General features: G+C 40.3%; 1 protein-coding gene across 1 annotated transcript in view; it reads left to right on the plus strand.

Annotated features, from left to right (window-relative positions):
• The window catches only part of SLC2A13 (solute carrier family 2 member 13), a 149,423-nt gene extending 134,073 nt beyond the window's left edge, over nt 1-15,350 (plus strand). Inside the window, exons 8-10 of the mRNA XM_030463574.1 lie at nt 7,521-7,642; nt 7,780-7,932; nt 9,083-15,350. Of these exons, the coding sequence (XP_030319434.1) occupies nt 7,521-7,642; nt 7,780-7,932; nt 9,083-9,309 (502 nt within the window). The 3' untranslated portion in view covers nt 9,310-15,350. The remainder of the gene's footprint in view (nt 1-7,520; nt 7,643-7,779; nt 7,933-9,082) is intronic.
• The last annotated feature ends 3,904 nt before the right edge of the window (nt 15,351-19,254 follow it).

Genomic DNA, 19,254 nt, shown 5'->3' on the forward strand with positions numbered 1-19,254 from the left:
CTTCTCATGAAAACATTTAGCAGATGTGGGTTTGCTTCTCCTTTAATTGTTCCCTTGCTGTAGCCTTTCATGATGTCTAGTTCCAGTGATATTTCTGCTCCTGTCATTTTGTCTCTTGCTTAATTTCTTGAGAATTAGAGCAATTTCACAGCTATGCACAAAGAATTAGAGAAGAAAGCCATATTGTTTCTTTTCTTCCCTCAGCTGGACAGCTGATTTTGTACCTGAAAGAATTCAGTGTTAAAAGGAAACACAAAATACTTGAAAATTACTTATTGTCTAATGATTAAAGAGGTTAAAATGATCATAGGTAGAAATGCGTGAAGGGCACGGATATTCAGCTAAGAATGCTCAAAACTAATAAAAATTTTTCCTTTTGATCAGGTTTTAATTTTAATTCTGCCCATTAAAATTCTGTAGGTATGACTGTTCGTTGTTTGTTAAGTGAACAGATGATTGTTTTTCATAGTTGTATGACCTCTCACAAGTTTATGTGTTATTAATATAATACTTGAATTATTTATGATGTGGTCGTGATAATAAAATCGTACATTTAATTACTGCTGATTAATTTTATTTTGCACTGGGCTGAAACATGTGTCTAGTCAGGTTCTGAATTAAGACTAAGACAGAACACTCGGTAGAGCACAGAGACCTCAAATGTTTCCTGACACTTTTACTAAGTGACACTTTCACATAAAGAATTTCTTTACGGAGAGAGTGATCAAGCATTGGAATGGGCTGCCCTGGGAAGTAGTGGATTCTCCGTCGCTGGAGATATTTAAAAAGAGACTGGATGTGGCACTCAGTGCCATGGTCTAGCAACTGCAACGGTGGTTCAAGGGTTGGACTTGATGATCTCTGAGGTCCCTTCCAACCCAGCCAGTTCTATGATTCTATGATTCTACCATCTGATACTCTGGAAGAGTAGGAAAAAGTCACTCTATGTGTAGTGTCATTAAGGTAATTGTATGTCCTATAATGAAAAGCAGGTATTTCTTATTGCTGCTCCCAGTTTTTAAGCATGGTGGAGGGACTGGTATCCATGTGTACCTAATAAGTTCTGCCAGCCATTGTGAAATCTCTGATGGTTGGGCTTTAACACTTGGTTAAATTAAACATAGGTTACACTAAACATAATTTTGCCTTTTCTTGGTTTGAGTCCATTTCTCAAGGTAAGGAGAACATGTAAGATGAGAGAAGCTTGTCAGACAGTGTTATAGTAGTAGCAGAGACTTGTCTCTCTCCCCTCCTGATAAATATAATGAAAAATGAAGGTTTGAAACACTTGTGGTGTGACAGGAGAGTGGGAAATTGTAGCCAGTGGCCTGGATGTGGCCTAGAAGCTTGAAAGAAGTCAAGTGGAGTAGTAGGCTGAACTTTAAGAGGAATAGGATACAGCAATATGAAGGAAAACCTTCAGTTCAGAAAAAAATCCGAAATTGAGCATCATTTAATGGGAGATCAGAGTTACCTAACTGTTATCTTGCTCAGACCCATAGCTAACACATGGACTAACTGGTTCTCCTAGACAGCTTCTTCCTTTGGCCAGACATGCAGCAACTGTTGTCCACCCTTCAGAATCCACTAGTACACGGTAACAAAAATACTGAAACATACACAATGAAAAACAGTTAAGAATTCCTTTGATGTGATTAATGTTGAGAACTATTTGTTGTGGGGAGAAATTGCTCCTGTTTTTGGTTGTTCAGTAGTCTATTGCTCAGCCTGTTCAGATTGAATAGCAGCTCCAGCAGTCTGCTGGGGGAACTCAGATGAAGTTGCAAAGATGAAATTTCTGTTTGAGAAAATGTAAGTGTTAGAATTAAAACTCCCTAAAGATTTTTAGCTAAATAAAAATTAACATTAAAATATATATATATACATCTGCCATCAGGAGTCAGGGGACAGGGGTAAATTAGAACAGCATGCTAAGACACTAAGTCTCATACAAATGTTTGTTCTGACATGAAAGAGAGTAATAGAATCATTAAGGTTGGAAAAAGCCTTTAATATCAAGTCTAACCATTAACCCAGCAGTGCCCAGCCCACTGCTAAACCATGTCCCCAGGCACCACATCTACATCTCTTTTAAGTACCTGCAGGGATGGTAACTCAACTACTTCCCTAGGCAGCCTGTTCCAGTGCCTGAAAACCCTTTCAGTGTAGAAATTTTTCCATCACATGGAAGTAGTGATCCATATGCTTTCCATTTACCAGATGCAGAGTACAAAGTGCCAGTCAGTCAGCTTGAGGAGAATAATTTTCCTGTTGGTTTTGTTCTAGCCCTACTGGCTGCCACTAAACTTACTTGATAGGGAAAACATTGAATAGAGAAAGGAACTGGCTTTGTCACTTTAGTTTAAGATTTTTAAAAATATTTTGGACAGCAGCAACTGCTATAACTGCTATCCATTAAAGTGCCCTAATTTCTGTTCTTTGTGCAGGATGTTACCCACAGCTCTATAGGTATAATGGATAGATCCTATAGCAGGGGGCCTCAGCATGATAAAGACTTTTTCAGTCATGTGCAAATGCATCAGCAATCTGCTGAGGTGCAGTTTGCTTTCTTGCTGTGAACTAAACTATTTTTCCAAGTTCTTGAAGTGCATGCTAATATTGTAAGAAGTCTTTGCCAATTATAGCAAAAGGCTTCAATGAGTGTCCTAAAATGCTGCTGGTGGTGTTTTTTATGTAATGAAGGTTAAGCAATATCTAGTTGAATACCATGAAATTTTATGGGTACATTTTTTCAAGGCTGCATCCTCCATCTGTTTGTTCTTTTCTGCTGTTTTTTTCCTTAAATTGCTGACATCTGTCATAAGAAGCTTCATCTGCATATTTTTAGCAACATCTTATTTAATGGATGAATTATTTCTCTGTGTAAACTACAAAGTCAAAGCAGTGGATGCAAAGTTCTTTAGAGGAGCATGGAGTTACTGTGCATCTTCTCTGAGGCAGAGAAACCAATAGTGAGGGAATTGTTAGGCAGCCTAGGAAGTGTTGATTCAGACATTACTTGGGGTGAAATTGATCTGTTTGCCTCCAGAAAATAATTCTGCTTTGCTCAATACTTCAAATAGCATCTTACCATATGTATGTATAAAAATTAAGCACTGAAAGGAGCAGAATTTTTTCTTTAAAATCAAATATACTGATTTTTTAATGAAACTATACCTTATGGTTTTACTGGTTTCTGTGGGCTGTGCTAACATAACTCTTGTGGATTAGAGTGACCACTTGATGGACAGGATAGGGTTGGTTTCCAGAGTTCTCCTTAATCACATGTCTGACTACCACTAAATTATTACACAGTTAATCTGGTACCTTTCTAAACTTTGTCCTTTAAGTAATGTAAAGATGTTTAGGAGTTTGTTCAGACAAATATTCTGCTAAATAATTTTAGCAGAAGAAGAGGGACTTGAAGAGAAGGGGCTTAGTTTTGAGAACTAAGCCACATGTTAAGGTCGAGATTCTTCCACAGGGTGATTAATTGCTTGTGGACCAATAATCTTAGCTGTTCCCAAGCATCCCAAGTTTCCACAAAAACCTTTCTCAATCCAAACAGCTGCTGCTTTAAGTTATGAATGTATGATCCTCTGCCCCTTCCGTGACCAGGCTTAAGGTGAAGCAATGAGTTGGTAAGCTTGGTATAAACTTGTATTGTTCAGCTGGACTGGCATAATATAAAAATTAGCACTCGGCAGATAAGACTTTAAAAATCTCTTTAAAGAAAATTTCAAAAAAATCTGATATACTTGTGTAACACCAGAGACTAAGCTGGTAAATTACAGATCATCATCATCCTGATAACCCAGGCACACAAGTCTGTCAGAAGAGCAGTTCTTCAGTGGTTTTACTCTTGTTAGAACAAAGAAATGGGGAATTAGTGAAACTGAGTAAGGTTTAAAATATTTCCATATATTTTATGGAAAATCCATAGACATCCAGTACCTGATGTTAAAGTTTATCTCAGAGCTGAAGGTGTAATTTTGAAACGTGCCTGTTCTAACAAATGTTTAAGGAAGGTGAAAGATTATATTAACAGTTTGCTTTAGAAGTCATTTATTTCCCTAGCCTGATTTGATTTCAATTTTGATGTCTTAAGACTTTTGATATAAATCCATTTAAGATGCTTCTGAAGGACTTAAAGACAATGAGAAGACAGCAGCTTTCATATTGCAAATATATGAACTGTTCAGAATGAAATACTTAATTCCACAAAAGCCATATCCTTTACAGTTTTTACCCTCTACAACAAAGCAAAGAATAATGGAAAATTGAGGAAAAAATCAGTGCAACTGTGCTCAGCTGCCTCTGCTGTGTCCTGCCCAGTCTTTTTCTCTGCCATGGTTTTCAGAGTTGCACTTGAGAATTGACCAAATTGAATCAAGTATTAGGAAAATTTAGATTGATTATTGAGGAAATGATCCTATCCTGTTTCATCCTCTTGTCATTGTCTAAAATAACATTTTAGACCATCCACACCAGCTCATCTTCTCTTACCTTCTATGTGCCATATGAAAGTGATTTAAGGAGGTTGGGGAGCAAAGCTTTAGATCTGAGCTACACACCACATCTAATAAAGGATGGATGCTGTGATTATGATACCAAGCATATAATGCTTGTAATTTAGAAATCTGCTGCTGCTCTGTTTTATTTCCAGGCATTCATATTGTTCACATCAATTGCTGGAAGGTCAGGTGATCACTAATTAGAGCAGGTGTGCATCTTAAAATTATCTGTGGAAAATAGATAACAAAAGAAATCCACCTTAATTATTTTCAATGTAATACTATCGTATTTCCACTTTGGCAGGTATTTCAGAGGAAATGATGTGGTATGGCTTCACTGTGTATATGACAGTATATGACAGTAACCCAGCATACTGGTATTTTTAACAATTCTGCACTGGTATCTGACAGCATCATTTCACTAGTAAGCTGTTTACTTGGCATTTTCCTCAGTGTGTTTCAGCATGTGAAGTGATGGAGAGCTGCTCCTCTGCTTTCCATCTTAGATGTTCTCTCCATGCAGGACAAAATTCAGAATTTGATAGTAAATTATACAGTAATTATTAGCATCTTCTTCAGCAAAGTTATAGGTCTTGTACAAATAGTATAGCAGTAGAATTAGCACATTAACAGAGCTTGAACAAATTCCTAACATTGAAGGGATGTTATTTTTTATGTAGCCGGCACTGCAAGACTTCTACAAATGCAGATATCTTTGGTTTTACTCTCTGGGTTGTGCTGGTTTACTACTGAAGGATAAGGAAATCTCAGTTTATTACTGCAAGGTTTCTGTTAAATCCAGTCTCAAGTACTATTTTTCTTATTTCGATGCACTGAATCTGCTTCCTTGCAACAGGATTTCCTCTCAGTTCTGGGCAGACAGCAAATAATAGATGAGTGGTCTCAGCCATAGGAGGCTTTATAGACATCTGCTTTTCCCTTGTATCATTTGTATTCCTCTCTGTCAAAAGTAGGACACAACTGGGGAAAGATGGGAGGGAAGAGAAACATCCAGACCTTCTGGCTGTTGTGCATGTATAAATCATCAGGTTGGTTTATGCTGCTAGAGATGGATGCAAGATAATTGAACCAAGTATGTCTTTGTTTATAGCTCTGTTTGAGAGAAAGCATGAGCTCCTCTCTGGGGAGCTGCCAATCTGGCTGGGCAGAATGGAGAAACCAATCTCTGCATCAAGATGTTTCAAAATGCTAATCAGCCTGTATTCGTTATTAAACACCTGCAAATGAAATTAGAGTAACAGTGAAAGAAGCAAACATGATGTTGTTAAAATGGTGTGAAGCTGAGCAATCCTGGCATCTTGCAGCAGCGGAGATGCAGAGCAGGCAGCTTCAGGGGGGCGAGTTGGGGGATGGCAACAGGGTTACCCACTGTGCAGTAATTAATCTTTCAAACACAATTTCCATTTTCCTGAGCGGTGAGGGCAGCAGGGTGGGAAGCTGCTCACCAGCACTGGCTGCTTTGCTGGCATTTCACCAAAGAGCATGGGCTCCACTTGGTGAGGTAGCTCAGGTGCAGAGTGTAACTGCAGATCCTATGGCTCACTGCCAGCAAGGCACCATTATGGTTTGGCTGTTGTTTCAGATGCATTTTTTCCAGGATTTGTTGTGATAACCTCTCTGTTTGAAGTGCCTTTGAACTCTCAGCTGTCATACAATTGGGTTTTGGATGTCATGGTGATATACTGCTTTAAATGTTGTCCTGTTGGTATACGCATGCCAAGGTAAGGAAGATTTGTGCCCCAAGAGTGGTGGTGGGTTGGCCACCAGTGCTTAGTACATTCCTGTTCAGCCTGGGATTGGCTGGGATTGATTCTTAACAGAAAAGTTAGAGGAGAAGTGTTTTGTTGGAATTTGCTTTTGAAAGTCCATCCCAAGGGTAGCAGGTCCTCTGGTACATTTCAGGGTGTCTGTTCCTTTGCCATCTCAACAATTGTTGCCCAGCAATCACCTGTTGCAGGCATCTTCATTCTGGTTCTTCTACTGTCAATACAGTCATATCCTTCACTTAAGCACTCACCTGATCTGGAAATATTAGCCAGACAGATATTCAACTCTCTTGTGATTTCTTCACATAAATAACATTGTGCATGTATGAAAGAGTGGTGTCTGCCTGTGTCTTCTCTCCCAGAAGCACATTTTTTCAAATGTAGCAATTGCTGTGGTTGCAGCTGAAAAATTTCTCTAGATACACTTACGTCCCTTCAAACAAAAGCTACTTTAAAATATAGTTCTAGCAAATAATAAAGTCACCAGTATTCTTTTAAAATACATTGCTGGCAGTCATATGGAAATACCTGATTTTATACCTATTCTTAGGAATACATAATTTCCATAATCCTTTGAATAGTGATGATTTTTCTTTCAATAGCTCAGGCAGTTAACCTCTGGTCTGATTCTTAGCTTTACTTTATAATTAGAAATGCTTTAGTCTTCTAAATTATTTCACTGCATAGAAAAGAAAGTGTATGTATGTCTCTTTTCCTTATAGCTTTACTTGACCTTGGCACACTTCATAGGCATTACTGATCACACCCAAGGTGTGCAGCATATAGTTAGTTCATCAGTGATATAAGGACTAACTTCCATTTGACCTTAAATTCCTGCATGAAGCATCATTAGCTCAAATCTTGCTGCTGCAGCTCTTTTTGCATTTCGTGCTAGTCATGTGAATGGTCTCTTGGCTTTGGTATCACCACTTGCATAGTAAAGACTATTCATTTGAAGGAGATCTGTAGATACAAGGCAAGTGCTTAAATTTAGGAATGTGCTGCTCTTTACTCCTCCTAAGGCCAGGCTTGTGAAAAAGCACATATGTGAATGTGGAACTTGGCTCAGCGATCTGGATAAAGTAAGAGTGATGAATTTTTTTCATCTTAATTGTACATTTGCCAGCGTTTTATAGGACATTACATGTCATGTTTATATTGAGATGTTACCCATTTACCGGAAAATTCTTTTATATGAAGTTTGTATGTTATTTTTCAGGTGTTCAAATGAAACAGTATTCAAAAAGGAAGATTTGTTCTGGGCATACAATTTCTGCCCCACTCCATACTCTTGGACAGCACTTCTGGGCCTTATTTTGTACTTGGTTTTCTTTGCACCTGGTAAGAACATGGTTTTTTTTTGCATACAAGTTGAAAAATTATAAAGCTAAGATGTCAAATAGTGAGGCTACACATTAAATTTACTTCAGAGTCTGACCATCAAACTGAGATTGATATTTTTTTTTTTCAATTCTTAGGAATGGGTCCTATGCCCTGGACTGTCAATTCTGAAATCTACCCACTTTGGGCTAGAAGTACAGGAAATGCATGTTCCTCTGGAGTCAATTGGGTTTTCAATGTGCTCGTGTCACTGACATTTCTGCATACAGCAGAATATCTGACATACTATGGTAAGAAACACAATGTGTCTCTATGCAGTGCTACCAGTGGTGCCTAGGTTTTACACTGATTCCGGGTTGATTAATTGATTTTGTTATGAAATGTCAGCTGAGAAGGCAGTGTTCTCAACTCATCATGGTTTAGTAAAACTAGAGACCTGGTACAGCCTATCTGGATCATAGAGTTTGGTCCAGCTTTCATAAGAAAGATTTCTTTCTGTCCTAAACTGAGAACCTAGACAGTTGATCAAAACAAGAAAGCTGGAAAAAAACAAAACAAAATAAACCACATTTAATTTAGTGAAATGCACTGATTCCCACTTCAGGGCACAGCATCTTCAATTTTTCAGTTTATGGTGGCATCCAAGGCCAGTATCAGATAGTCCTTGCAGACATGGCTGTGTAAGATGCTACTGCCCAACACCCAGCTGCTGATTAAGTCCTGGCTGGTGGAGCCTGGGGAGAGTTTGTCAGATTACTGCTCACCACTCCAGTACAAGTAATTTAAATCCCATTAAGATGCTAGGGAGTTGATGTGACCTTCACATCATTAGTAGTACAGAGCCTTTCAGCTCTATTTGTCATTCCTTTGAGTCACCAGACTAGAAGCACGTCGCACGTAAATGTTTGTTGGTCCTTTGGTACCTTTTCTGCCCCTCCCAGGTAATGTGGGTGGCAGGGAGAACAATCTCACTGCTAATTGTCTTCTTGGAGGACTTCTAAGTAATAACTAGGTGTAAGTCACAAGCATTATTTTAATCATGGCTATTTCTTTTTTGCTAAAGTTTCTTACTTAGTGTGTCCTTCACTGTTAAGGTAAACTAAGAAAGTTCTTGCCTTTCAAATCTGCTTTTTTCATTGGGCATGCAACCAGTTAATTTCTGTTTATTTTAACAGTGGAATGACTTGTCCAAAAAAGATGTGGACTATCTTCCACCTGACATGAAATCACTTTTGTTAATTTGCTCCACAATGGAGCAAATAAGCAGCCTTCTGCACCCATGGCCTCACAGTTCCTTGTTTTAATGATGCTGCTCCAACCACTGCTTTTATGCACTCCTTTGATATCTGCAGCCCACTGCTTCTGCTGCTCCTTGTGTTCTGGAGCAGAGAAGGGATGGAAACTTCTGTATCTGACTGTGCATGTTGTTTTACATTGCAGGAGCCTTCTTCCTTTATGCAGGGTTTGCTGGCTTGGGACTGGTTTTCATCTACGGCTGCCTTCCTGAGACTAAAGGGAAAAAACTAGAGGAAATTGAATCTTTGTTTGAAAGCAGGCTATGTACATGTGGTATGTCAGATTCTGATGAAGGGAGATATATCGAGTATATTCGGGTGAAGGGAAGCAATTACCATCTTTCTGACAATGATGCTTCTGATGTGGAATAATTTTCAGCTGCTGATGTATTTAATCATTTAAAAGCCTTCTGAAGGGAAAAGCAGCTCTCTGATGACCTCACTGCCCTGCTTCTGGTCTGGTTCTCCTTTCTACTGTCTAGTAAAAAATGCCTTCATGTTCAAAAAATGCTCCATTTGGGAGGAAATTCAATATGTGAGTGTTTTCTTGATAACTAAAAGCGGTGGCTCCCAAGAGATCGCATCCCATGATTATGTGAATTCACCAAGTGTGCACGACCGAGGTATTTGGTAGGGTGCACTATACCAGATGAATACAGAAGGCTATCTGAGATGGTCACTGGTTGTGCTTATCTTCAATACTGACAAAAGATTAAATAATAGAACAGATAATCAGCAACCAGCCAACAACTGTCAGATCAGCATCCCATAGCAGCAGAGCAGATAGCTCTGCTGTGCAATTCAACCAATGATGAATGCATAAGCTGCTGTCATGGCAGCCATTTCAAAGGTTTAACTGACTGGGAAATACAAATTTCTGCTATAGCTATTGGAGGGAACATTTCCCACTTAACCCTAAGAGAATTCCCATTTTTATTTGTTTGAGATAACAAGTAGAAAGCCATGGTCACCTGTATGGAAGTCCCTAGGGTGCGGTAGGTCTGTGTTACACTGGACTGTCCAGCCACTGCTGCTCTGGAGTTCACACCACGGTTCAGAGCTGGTGTTTGTGAGAGAAAATGCTGAAATTAACTACTTGACAGCAGGAAAGCCGTACACGTACAAATGAACTGCTATATATTGCTGTGTTCAAAGTAGAGGCTTCATTTAGTTGGAAAAAAATTATTTTTGTTTCCCTTTCTTGCATTTGAATGTTTGGGTTCGTGCCAAGTTTTGAATACAAAGTGTCATTAGCTAAACAGAGAAGAAGGAGGGAAGAGGTTTTCTGCTGCTAAATGCAGAGTGGTCATCCCTCCAGCGCCTTTTGCTCATGAATAATCATATTGCCTTCACTTTATCTTTGCAATGAATCCCAGCACATTTTTCCTTGAAATGCTCTTAGTCAACCAGTGTCTTGCTGGATCTGAAGAGGAATATTAACAATGGGCAGAAGCCTTCATCTCCTAGTAATTGCCTTACCGAAGCATTGCAAAATTGTCAAGAAAATGTCAGGCACAAAAATCAACTTGGCTGCCTTCAGCCTGGTAATGAACATGTGAATGGTATTTTATTAACTTGCCATGCTTGCTTGCCTTGGCAAATTGAATTTTATGCAGCTACATTAAAATATTGTGGGGTTTTTTCCCTTGTCCTTTCCTCACTGCTTTAAGTCTTCAAAGATGTGAGTTTGAAAGCATCAACAATTCAAATTCATATCTTTGAAACATTTACTTCATGCAAGAATGCATAAAAACTCCTCTGCCTATGGGCTATCCCCCCATTTCTTTGGTAAAAATATATTTATTTTTTGTTGTGTAAAGATTGAAGAAGCTGTTGGGTTCGTTACCTTTTATAAATTTGCCTTGTGCACTTTTTTGGGGGTTGAAATACATTTTCAATATAGAATTGCTATCAAAACTGAGACTGGACATTTATTACTGACTTATTTTTATTAGATAACATGGAGTTTTGTTTTAAAGAAATCTGACATATTATCTGATATTCTAGGAGGAATTTCTTACTCTCCAATTATTGAACTTCAGCAGTTGGGTGTATTTTTGCATTTTTTTTCTTTTTTACTTCATTAATCAAAGAAATATTTTTTGAAAGAAAATATTTTAAAGCATCCTTCCCTGACTTGACTGGGACTAAAGGGGGAAAGCATAGCAGACAGAGGGAGTTTCAAACAAAGAGTGGCCACACCTTGAACATCTCCTTGTGTGGTGACAGGGCTGGATTCTTGCACCTTTCATCTAGCCTCCCATTTATGTGCACAATATTTTTATGCTTGGGAGCACCAGCTGTTGAAAGTGCTCGAGTCTCCAGACCTATCTTCCAATCCCCACCCACTGTAGGATGTCTCTGTTAGGCTGTCACCTCTCTGAAACGTTCACTGAAGGGGTGATACCTGAAATGAGAAAGAAAGGTCTTGGCACAGATGAGAACAAAATAGTTTTAAGGCCAAGTTGGTTTCCTCCTGAAACAAAAAATGAATGTTTGAAGACCCTTATTGGGATCAGTTTTGTCACCTAGAATGACATGTGAATAGGTGTATTACACCCATCCTGTGCTCCTGTGGTATCCTACATAGATTTCAGTAGGTATTTACTGGCTTTACAGAGCAAGCACTTATGGCTCTGATCTCCACAAAAGGATAAGCCCACACTCACCCTTACACCCATGAATATCTCTTTGTTTCATGCGTTTTGCTGGAGCAGGGTGTAAGCCAGGGAGGGTGTCCCTGGGCCAGCACAGTGTTCAGGCAGACCCCACACTTCACTGCATTTGTGTCCACAGGCAGAGGAACCTGCTGCATTTATTGGGCATAACCAGGGCACAGTCACTGGAAAGGTGGCTGTCACAAGATGAGGTTTTTTTGTTTTGCAGGCAATGCTGGGGCTTATTAGGAGCAGCAGACCATCCTGCTCTCCCACTCTTTTTCCACAGACGTTCTCAAAAGCAGTGCTAGGTGCATACAGCACTGAGCTTGTTTTCTCATGCAACAAGTTGTGTCTTGCTGAAAGCAGTTTTCTGAAGATTTGCATCCTGTGGCCTTTTTCTCAAGGCAAAACAATTGAAACAAGTGCATTTTATTCATCATTGTTACTGTCACTGAGGGTGCAAAATATATCAGCTACGTTATTGTCAACTCCCCCTTTACCACCTGCGAAGAGTTGGGTTTAAGTCTTCCTTAGGGTTGCTGTACACCAAGACAACATTCCATACTTCAGAAACACTGAACCTAGTAGCAAGCATAGTATAATAAAAGTGAGATCAAATACTTGAAATTAATCTTACTCAATTAGGGTTTATTTTTAGAATCTGTGAAAATTTATAATGTATGAAGAAAATTAAATAAAATGTTTCTATTTTGCTAAGATTTTTTTATATTTGTGCATATTTTAAGTTTTAAGAAATTTTTTGCTAAAGGTAGACTTATTAACATTCCAGATAAAAGAGTAAAAATACAGCGTAGCTGAATAATTTCTTATAACAGTATTTTAATTTATGAAATTGAAACAATAGTATGTCTAAGCACAATATTGTTTTAGTGTAACCTTTTTGCAGAAGATGTGGAATTGTTTCTTCACGAGTACTGCACACTTAATTCAGGTATTCTGTGCATAAGGAATGCTAGAGTAATACTGCTGGTAGGTTTGGGTGTATTGATTATATGAACAATTTGGGATATTTTAATTCTGATTAATCTTCTCACTTTATGTGTTTTGGTCTAAGAGCAAGTATGAAAGAAACAAGTCCTGATGCATTTTAAATCTTCTTAAAATTTGATACACATGCAGCAATTTGTTCATCATGTTGCAAATCTAAATTGTTTGCAGCGTTGAGATAATTTGCCACTTGTTTCTTCCCCTGGTCACTCCACTGATAAATATCAGGTTTTAACAAGAGAAGCAAACCTGTTTTGAAAATAGAAATGAAGCAAGGCCCCAGGACTCATTTGGAGGGGGGCTGAACTTGCATTGCTATGCATGCACTTTATGTTCTCTCATAGATGTTGCTACCGTGTGAATTGCAGTGACAGCCATGTCAGAAACTTTGGGATACTTTTTATGGAACATTATTCCAATGCCAACTTAATTTTGCATAAGTGGGAAAATGCAGCATTTTACCAGTGTAGGGTTGGGAGGGGAGAAGAAATAAAGGATATAGGATATAGGAAAGGATATATTCTTCTTCTGAGGGAGAAGAATGATGGGAACAAGGGACTGTACTTGGTCCTGTGGGTGGGAATGGGGGTGGAGAAGCATGTGTTCCTCTCTCATACCCACCCAGAGGTGAGAACATGTCAACTGAGTTTGGAAAGCTACTACTTTTTCCCTTGGTGGAATCTCTTTTGCCCTCAGTCACTCAGGTTGAGCACTGGGGAGCAATTTTGACTTTCAAGGCCTGCTACAGGCCCTGGATGAGGGTCTTTCCTTCGGCCAGGAGGGTGATGGTTGCAGTCCCATGAGCAATTGGCTAGTTAAAGATAGGCCTTGCACTTCTCACCTCTGTACTCCACTTCCTACTCCTCAACATCAACACACTTCTAATATGGTCTTGAAGTTTTACTTTTATAAGAGGCTTTGTTAGCTGAAAGTCACTAAGCAAGAAAGGCAGGCAGCTCATAGCATAGGGAGATCTCGGGGTAGGAATCGAGGCAGAAGAGACAGTTCTGTGAAGCACTTTAAAGGGTAAGATATTTGTGCACTTTTTTCTAAGAGAGTCAAGATAACCAAAACCATTTTCTCTTCATTGAGAAGAAAATAATCGAGCTTTGTGTACCAGGCCAGAAGCAGATAATGCCACAATATGTGCTTTATGGCAAAATGTGTTTTTATTGCGGGTAACATTTACAGCTTACATGTAGCTGCTGCCTATAAAGTGACTCAGTCATTCTCTGGATTTTAACAAATCACATTTTTGTGCAAAAATCTTAGCGGTTTTCTATCGATCTTCATCGCCTTGTGTACAGTACAGTTAAGCATAATCCACAAAGTGGTCTAGGTTGTGGCAGTGTTACAAATGTCAGCACAGTAAAATCTAGGTGAACATTGTTAAAGAAATATTGTTGTTTGTGATAAAACTGGGGGTAAAAACTCCTTAAAGGCAACTATATATAGATTTTAAAAGTCTGGAAAAAATGGCAGTTCTTATCTATTTTGTGTATGTTTTCATATAGAGAAGGAGTTTTTTATGTGCCAATAACCATCACTGTAGTGTTTTGTAAATGGGTGTTAATGGTGTTCTGGAGTTCTGTATATGAGAATATTCTTTAGCCACAATGACCTGTTATTGTGAACCAGCAGCATGTTTTTAATCTTACTCACACCTCTAATCAGAGGTGCTCACTCATCGGCTTCAGTAGAGATCACTCACACCAGGGGAAGTTTGACCAGCATCAGGCCTCAAAAGTACAGAGTTAATCTAAATTTCCGCTTTTTCACATTATCACTAAACAGTATGTTACATGTCAGTGATCTGGCATGTATAATTATAAAGCTTCAACTCTGATTCAGTTGCAGTCCTTGATTCTGTTGAGATACAGTTTGTCAAAACTTGGTTTGGCTTTGCATCCCATTTATATAAATAAGGGGCGCACTGATTAATTATGAATAATATCCACCTGTTTCTAAAGGAAGCATCAGTTTCTGAAGTGTTAAAATAAAGGCAAACTTCTCTTGCTGCCTTAAACATTACTTTAGAGAGGACTGAATGTATGACCATCATTGTGACCTCTGCAGAAGAAACTTCACGGGTCCTCAGCAGGTGAAACAAGGTGGTTTTGTGGTGCTGGGATACTGCATTAAACTGCAGACCCATCTGCTGTCTGTTCTATTTCAACTGTTCCAGTAGTCCCTGTGAAATTGATAGGATTATTCATATGCTTGATATTCCCCATGTTCTCAGTGTCCTGCTGGTTCAGGGCATGGCTGGGAAGTGGCAAAAGTCACATCTCCACTTTCCATAAAGCATCTTGCAGCCCTACAGAAGTGTCAACTAGATCTTTCTGTGACAAATTCTATGTAGAATATTTGAGACATTATTAGAGACCAAATCGATAGTTATACTTCCATGTGGAATAGTAACATGCATATGACACCATCAGGCAATCTCTAATCCCTGGGCACAGATTATGGTGTTTGGTACAGAACAGGTTTTGGCAAAACTAATTGTCAGGGTGTCCAAGTTATTTCTTAACCATGTCAAATATGTGCCATTTCCTTTTGCAACCAGTCAAGCCTATAATGTATGAAAGTGTTGTACATTTTCTGAAACTTATGTGATGTAAAATTATTTAATTGACTTCTGATTGCTTTAATGACGTTTGGTCTTTACATAGAAGTAAATATCTTCAAACAATTGTCAGTGCCAGAAGTGTAAATGAACAAAATAAAAGGTGAGATACTTAATTACATAATCTTTCTTGAGGTTTTCTTTGTTTGGGTACTTGGGTTACTTTCCAGAGTTGCACAATCACATTGCTCAGCAAAATGAGCTAAAATAGCCCACGGCCTTAGTTGAAATGAGCGACTAACTTTGAATATGAACTTAATACAGTATGTTTCAAAAGAGAGAAAATTCCTGTGATGATGGCACACCAGGCAAGTGTCACTTCCTTCCTGTAGGATTGCTTTGAAGAGCTGAATGCAGCTACGCAAAACTGCCAACTCTCCCTGTGTACCCATGTGGGTTTTTAATGTCCCCTGCCCAAAGACTGTCCAGTTTTGTGACAGCAGTTTATGCCTTCAGACTTATCAACTGGGGGAAGGGCAGAAGTTGCTCTTTTCTAATGGGGAAATGTCCTAATTATGTGTGGTGTTTTTTTGTTTTAAGAAAATTGCTTAAATTGGTTTGATGATTAATGAAGAACAACAGAACCATGGCTGTGCTGTGCTGTGCTGGGGGCTGCCCTTGCCTGCTTGACAAACCTGTATCCATGGCAGAGCTTATCTCCAGGAGGCAAGAGAGGAAGCTGATCATTTTGCACTGACAGGTTTTGTTTTCAGGTTTCTGGCTAATAGTGATGATGAGTGGCTGCAGTTCAGATTATTTGTCATGAAAGCCACAAGGCAGATTTGTGGTATCATGGGAAGCTGGTGGCTCTGCTGTCAAACACTCAGTATTTTTTGTTTTTTCCCATTCCTCTCTACTCCAGCTACTGTCACAAAATAACTACTGAAGGTTTGATTTCTGAACTGCAGGCAATAACAGAATTTGCTCCCAAATATTTCTGAGCATTTTCAGGATCACACTTCCCAGGCATCAAGGCTGAGTGGTGCTATGTCCAAATCAAAGGCATTCTTACAGTCTTGCACAGCCTTTGCTTTGTGTGTGGCATGAAGTGCTTGCTTTCGAGACTGCTACAGTTTGCAGGAAATAACTGGGAAAGTTAAAGGTAAGCTTGTAAAAAAACTTCCTTTTTTTCTAATCTCAGTGGTCCCCTGCTGAGTTGTGCTGGACTGGTTGATGGTGACCATCCCCAGAGCCAGTATCCCTCCAGCCACCCCCTGCCCATTCAGAGCTCCCTGAACAAATGTAGTCTGGATCTCTGGCTGATGAAATTTCACTTTTGACCCAAAATAAATGGTATCTCAACCCTTATCCTCATGGAGAGATTAACCCCTTCAAGATCAAGCCACTAGCTGAAAGCTGGGGGAAATAATCACACACGTTTGCCATGAGTAGTTCCACCTGTGTTGTTGTGGGGCTGTTCATTAGCTGGTCTCCACAGCATATTTCTCACTTGTTTAATGTGCATGACCCACCCAGTCCCTGTGAACTTAATACATTTCTGCATGGAACTGAAATTTTGAAATGGTTGCCTTTCGAGCACTAGCTGCAGAACTACCAGCTTTGCTTACTGTGTCTTGATGTTGATAGAAGAAAAGGCAACAAATAGCCTCTGAGAGGTGGAGCTTTTGGTTAGATAGATGGTTTTTTAGGAGATCTTTTGGTCTAAATTTCAGGAGCATACAAAGATCTATCTGTTTTTCACATGAGTGAAACCATCGCCTTAGCTAGTGTGCTCTGATGCTGCATGAAAGAACCAATAGAATCCATAATGCTGAAAAGAAGAGCAGGGTGTCTCAGAGCAGTAATATGTGTCTTGTCTGCAGGGGGAAAGATGATCATGCATCCAAAATTACCTACAAGATATTAAGACCATCATCATGCAGGGGTAGGCTTAGGTGCATTTTATTGTAACAAGAAAAAGGGACAGGGAGATTAAAACAAAGACTTCCTAGCAAGCCCTATTCTGTAGATTATTCTTCAGAAAAGATCATGTTGAGTAAGCAGATCTGTACAAGGTTGCAGGAATTTTTCTTGGTGTAAGGAGAGTAGAAGCTGCAGCATATCAGTGCTGGGGAGGACATCCTGGGGAGGGGGGACTCAGATGTGAGAAAAATCAAGACCTCTCCTTCAGCAAAGCAGTGAATCATGTGTGCATCCTCGTTGGAAAGAGAGTTAATTAATACCTTAAACGTCATCAAAGGTGTTGAACGGGGGATGGAGAGGTGGGAATGTCTATGCCTGAAGGATCAGTGAGTTTTCAAGGGGTGGTTGGAGATGCAGAAGCAGTTTGAGGGCAGAGGGGTCTTAAGTAGCTAAACTTTGCAATGAAGATGATACATGAAACTGAGGTTGGATCAGGTTGCCAAGGAAACACAGGCAGAAAGAGCAAGGACCAAATCCCTAGCAGGGGCTAGAGGAAGGAAGCAGGACATAGGTGTGGGGAACTGTGAGCGAACCAAGAATGTGGGGACATGGTGCCTCTGTCACACTACCTCTTGGTGGCAGGGGACATTTTCACACTGGCCTGGGTGGAGGGAAGCAAAGATGAAGATGGGCACTGGGCTGAGGATGCATCAGCTTCTGCATGAACACCTCAACATGGATTGCAGTGCCTGAGCAAGCTGGGGATGCAGTACTCCTTTCCAGATCCAGCCCCTCTGTGCTCGTTGGGCACTAAGTGATAGAAGAGCCAGCATGTCTCCCCTTGTGAACCAGTGATGCTTGGCAGCTGTCCCTCTCCTTCCCTTCTGAGGGCACCAGTCCAAGTACTGGGCACCCTCTGGTAGATCAACTGCATTGGAATACTTTAGTGCCTGTGTTTGCTCCCTGCAGTGCCACCTCTACACAGTAATTGGCTTTCCTTTTGATAAGCCACTCTAAAAACTGTGTTGTTGTTTTTTTTTTCTTCCCAGGATCTCATCTATTCATAGGCTTTGTTTTCAATTACTATTGTATGTACAATGCTTGGGGCTGATGCCACCCCTGCCTGGTATAGCTCACAGGTTTCTCTGGTCCCCTTGAACAGTGCTGTGACATTTTGCAGCCTTCCTGCCCCTGGAGCTTTTCCTTATTCTTGAAGCTATTTCCACAGCTGAGGCTGTATCCCCAGCCAGCTGTCACCAAATCCCATGTTCAGGATGTCCATCTGAAGCCTTCACTCAGTGTCACTTGGCACTGCTGCAGTTACAGGAGGGGAGGTTGTCACCAGTCACATAACATGTCATCCTGCAAACGCCAGATGACATCTCCATCCCCAAAGGGGCAGTCGTGGCCTGCAGCTGGTAGCCCAGTCCCTGCTGGGAAATGGTGCTTTGGACTAAGCCTTGCTGCTAAACTTGGTTTTGTTTTAGTCTATTACTGGCATGAGCAATCAAACCTTGTCTGCCTTCCAATTAACCCAGTTAATTTCCCCAGGATGTCTGATATGAGAGTGTGCCCTGTTACTGGACTAGACTGTTGCAGGATGTGACCACAGTCAGAGCCCATCTTTGATGCTGCATGGCTTCTGCTCTCTGCCTGGAGTTTGGGGTACCCATATCCCCCAGGTTGCCTGGAGGGCAGAGGGGGAGACAGCTACACCATGAGGCATTGGAAGTAAACTGGGGGCCTGTGCTGGTGTCCCTGCCACTCTCATGTGCTGCTAAAAATAATGGGAAAAAAATCAAAAGCAACCAAAGTGTTTATAAGCTGGGTGGTGGATGAATGCTGCCCCCAGCCTGCTATCAACTGAGATAGTTTTTACAATACCTCTGTATGTCACGTTTCATTATGGTGGGTGGGATTCACAGGGAAGGCTAAGGGCATCAGCACCCCAGGATCGCTGGTGGGTGAGCAGTTGGTAACCCTTGTCAGCCCAGCTCCAAGATGCTGCTGCAGAGCTGCCATGGACAAGGCTCTTTGGCTGTGGCACTCAGGGAGAAGGGGGTGAGCAGAGGCAGGAGAGGCAGGAGGTGTGCTCGGGGAAATGAGGCAGAGCAGGGCAGCAGCATTCAGCCTCCTTCCTCACATGCCTACAGCTCA

This window comes from Calypte anna, chromosome 1 (genome assembly GCF_003957555.1).
Source record: "Calypte anna isolate BGI_N300 chromosome 1, bCalAnn1_v1.p, whole genome shotgun sequence".
Classification (NCBI taxonomy): domain Eukaryota; kingdom Metazoa; phylum Chordata; class Aves; order Apodiformes; family Trochilidae; genus Calypte; species Calypte anna.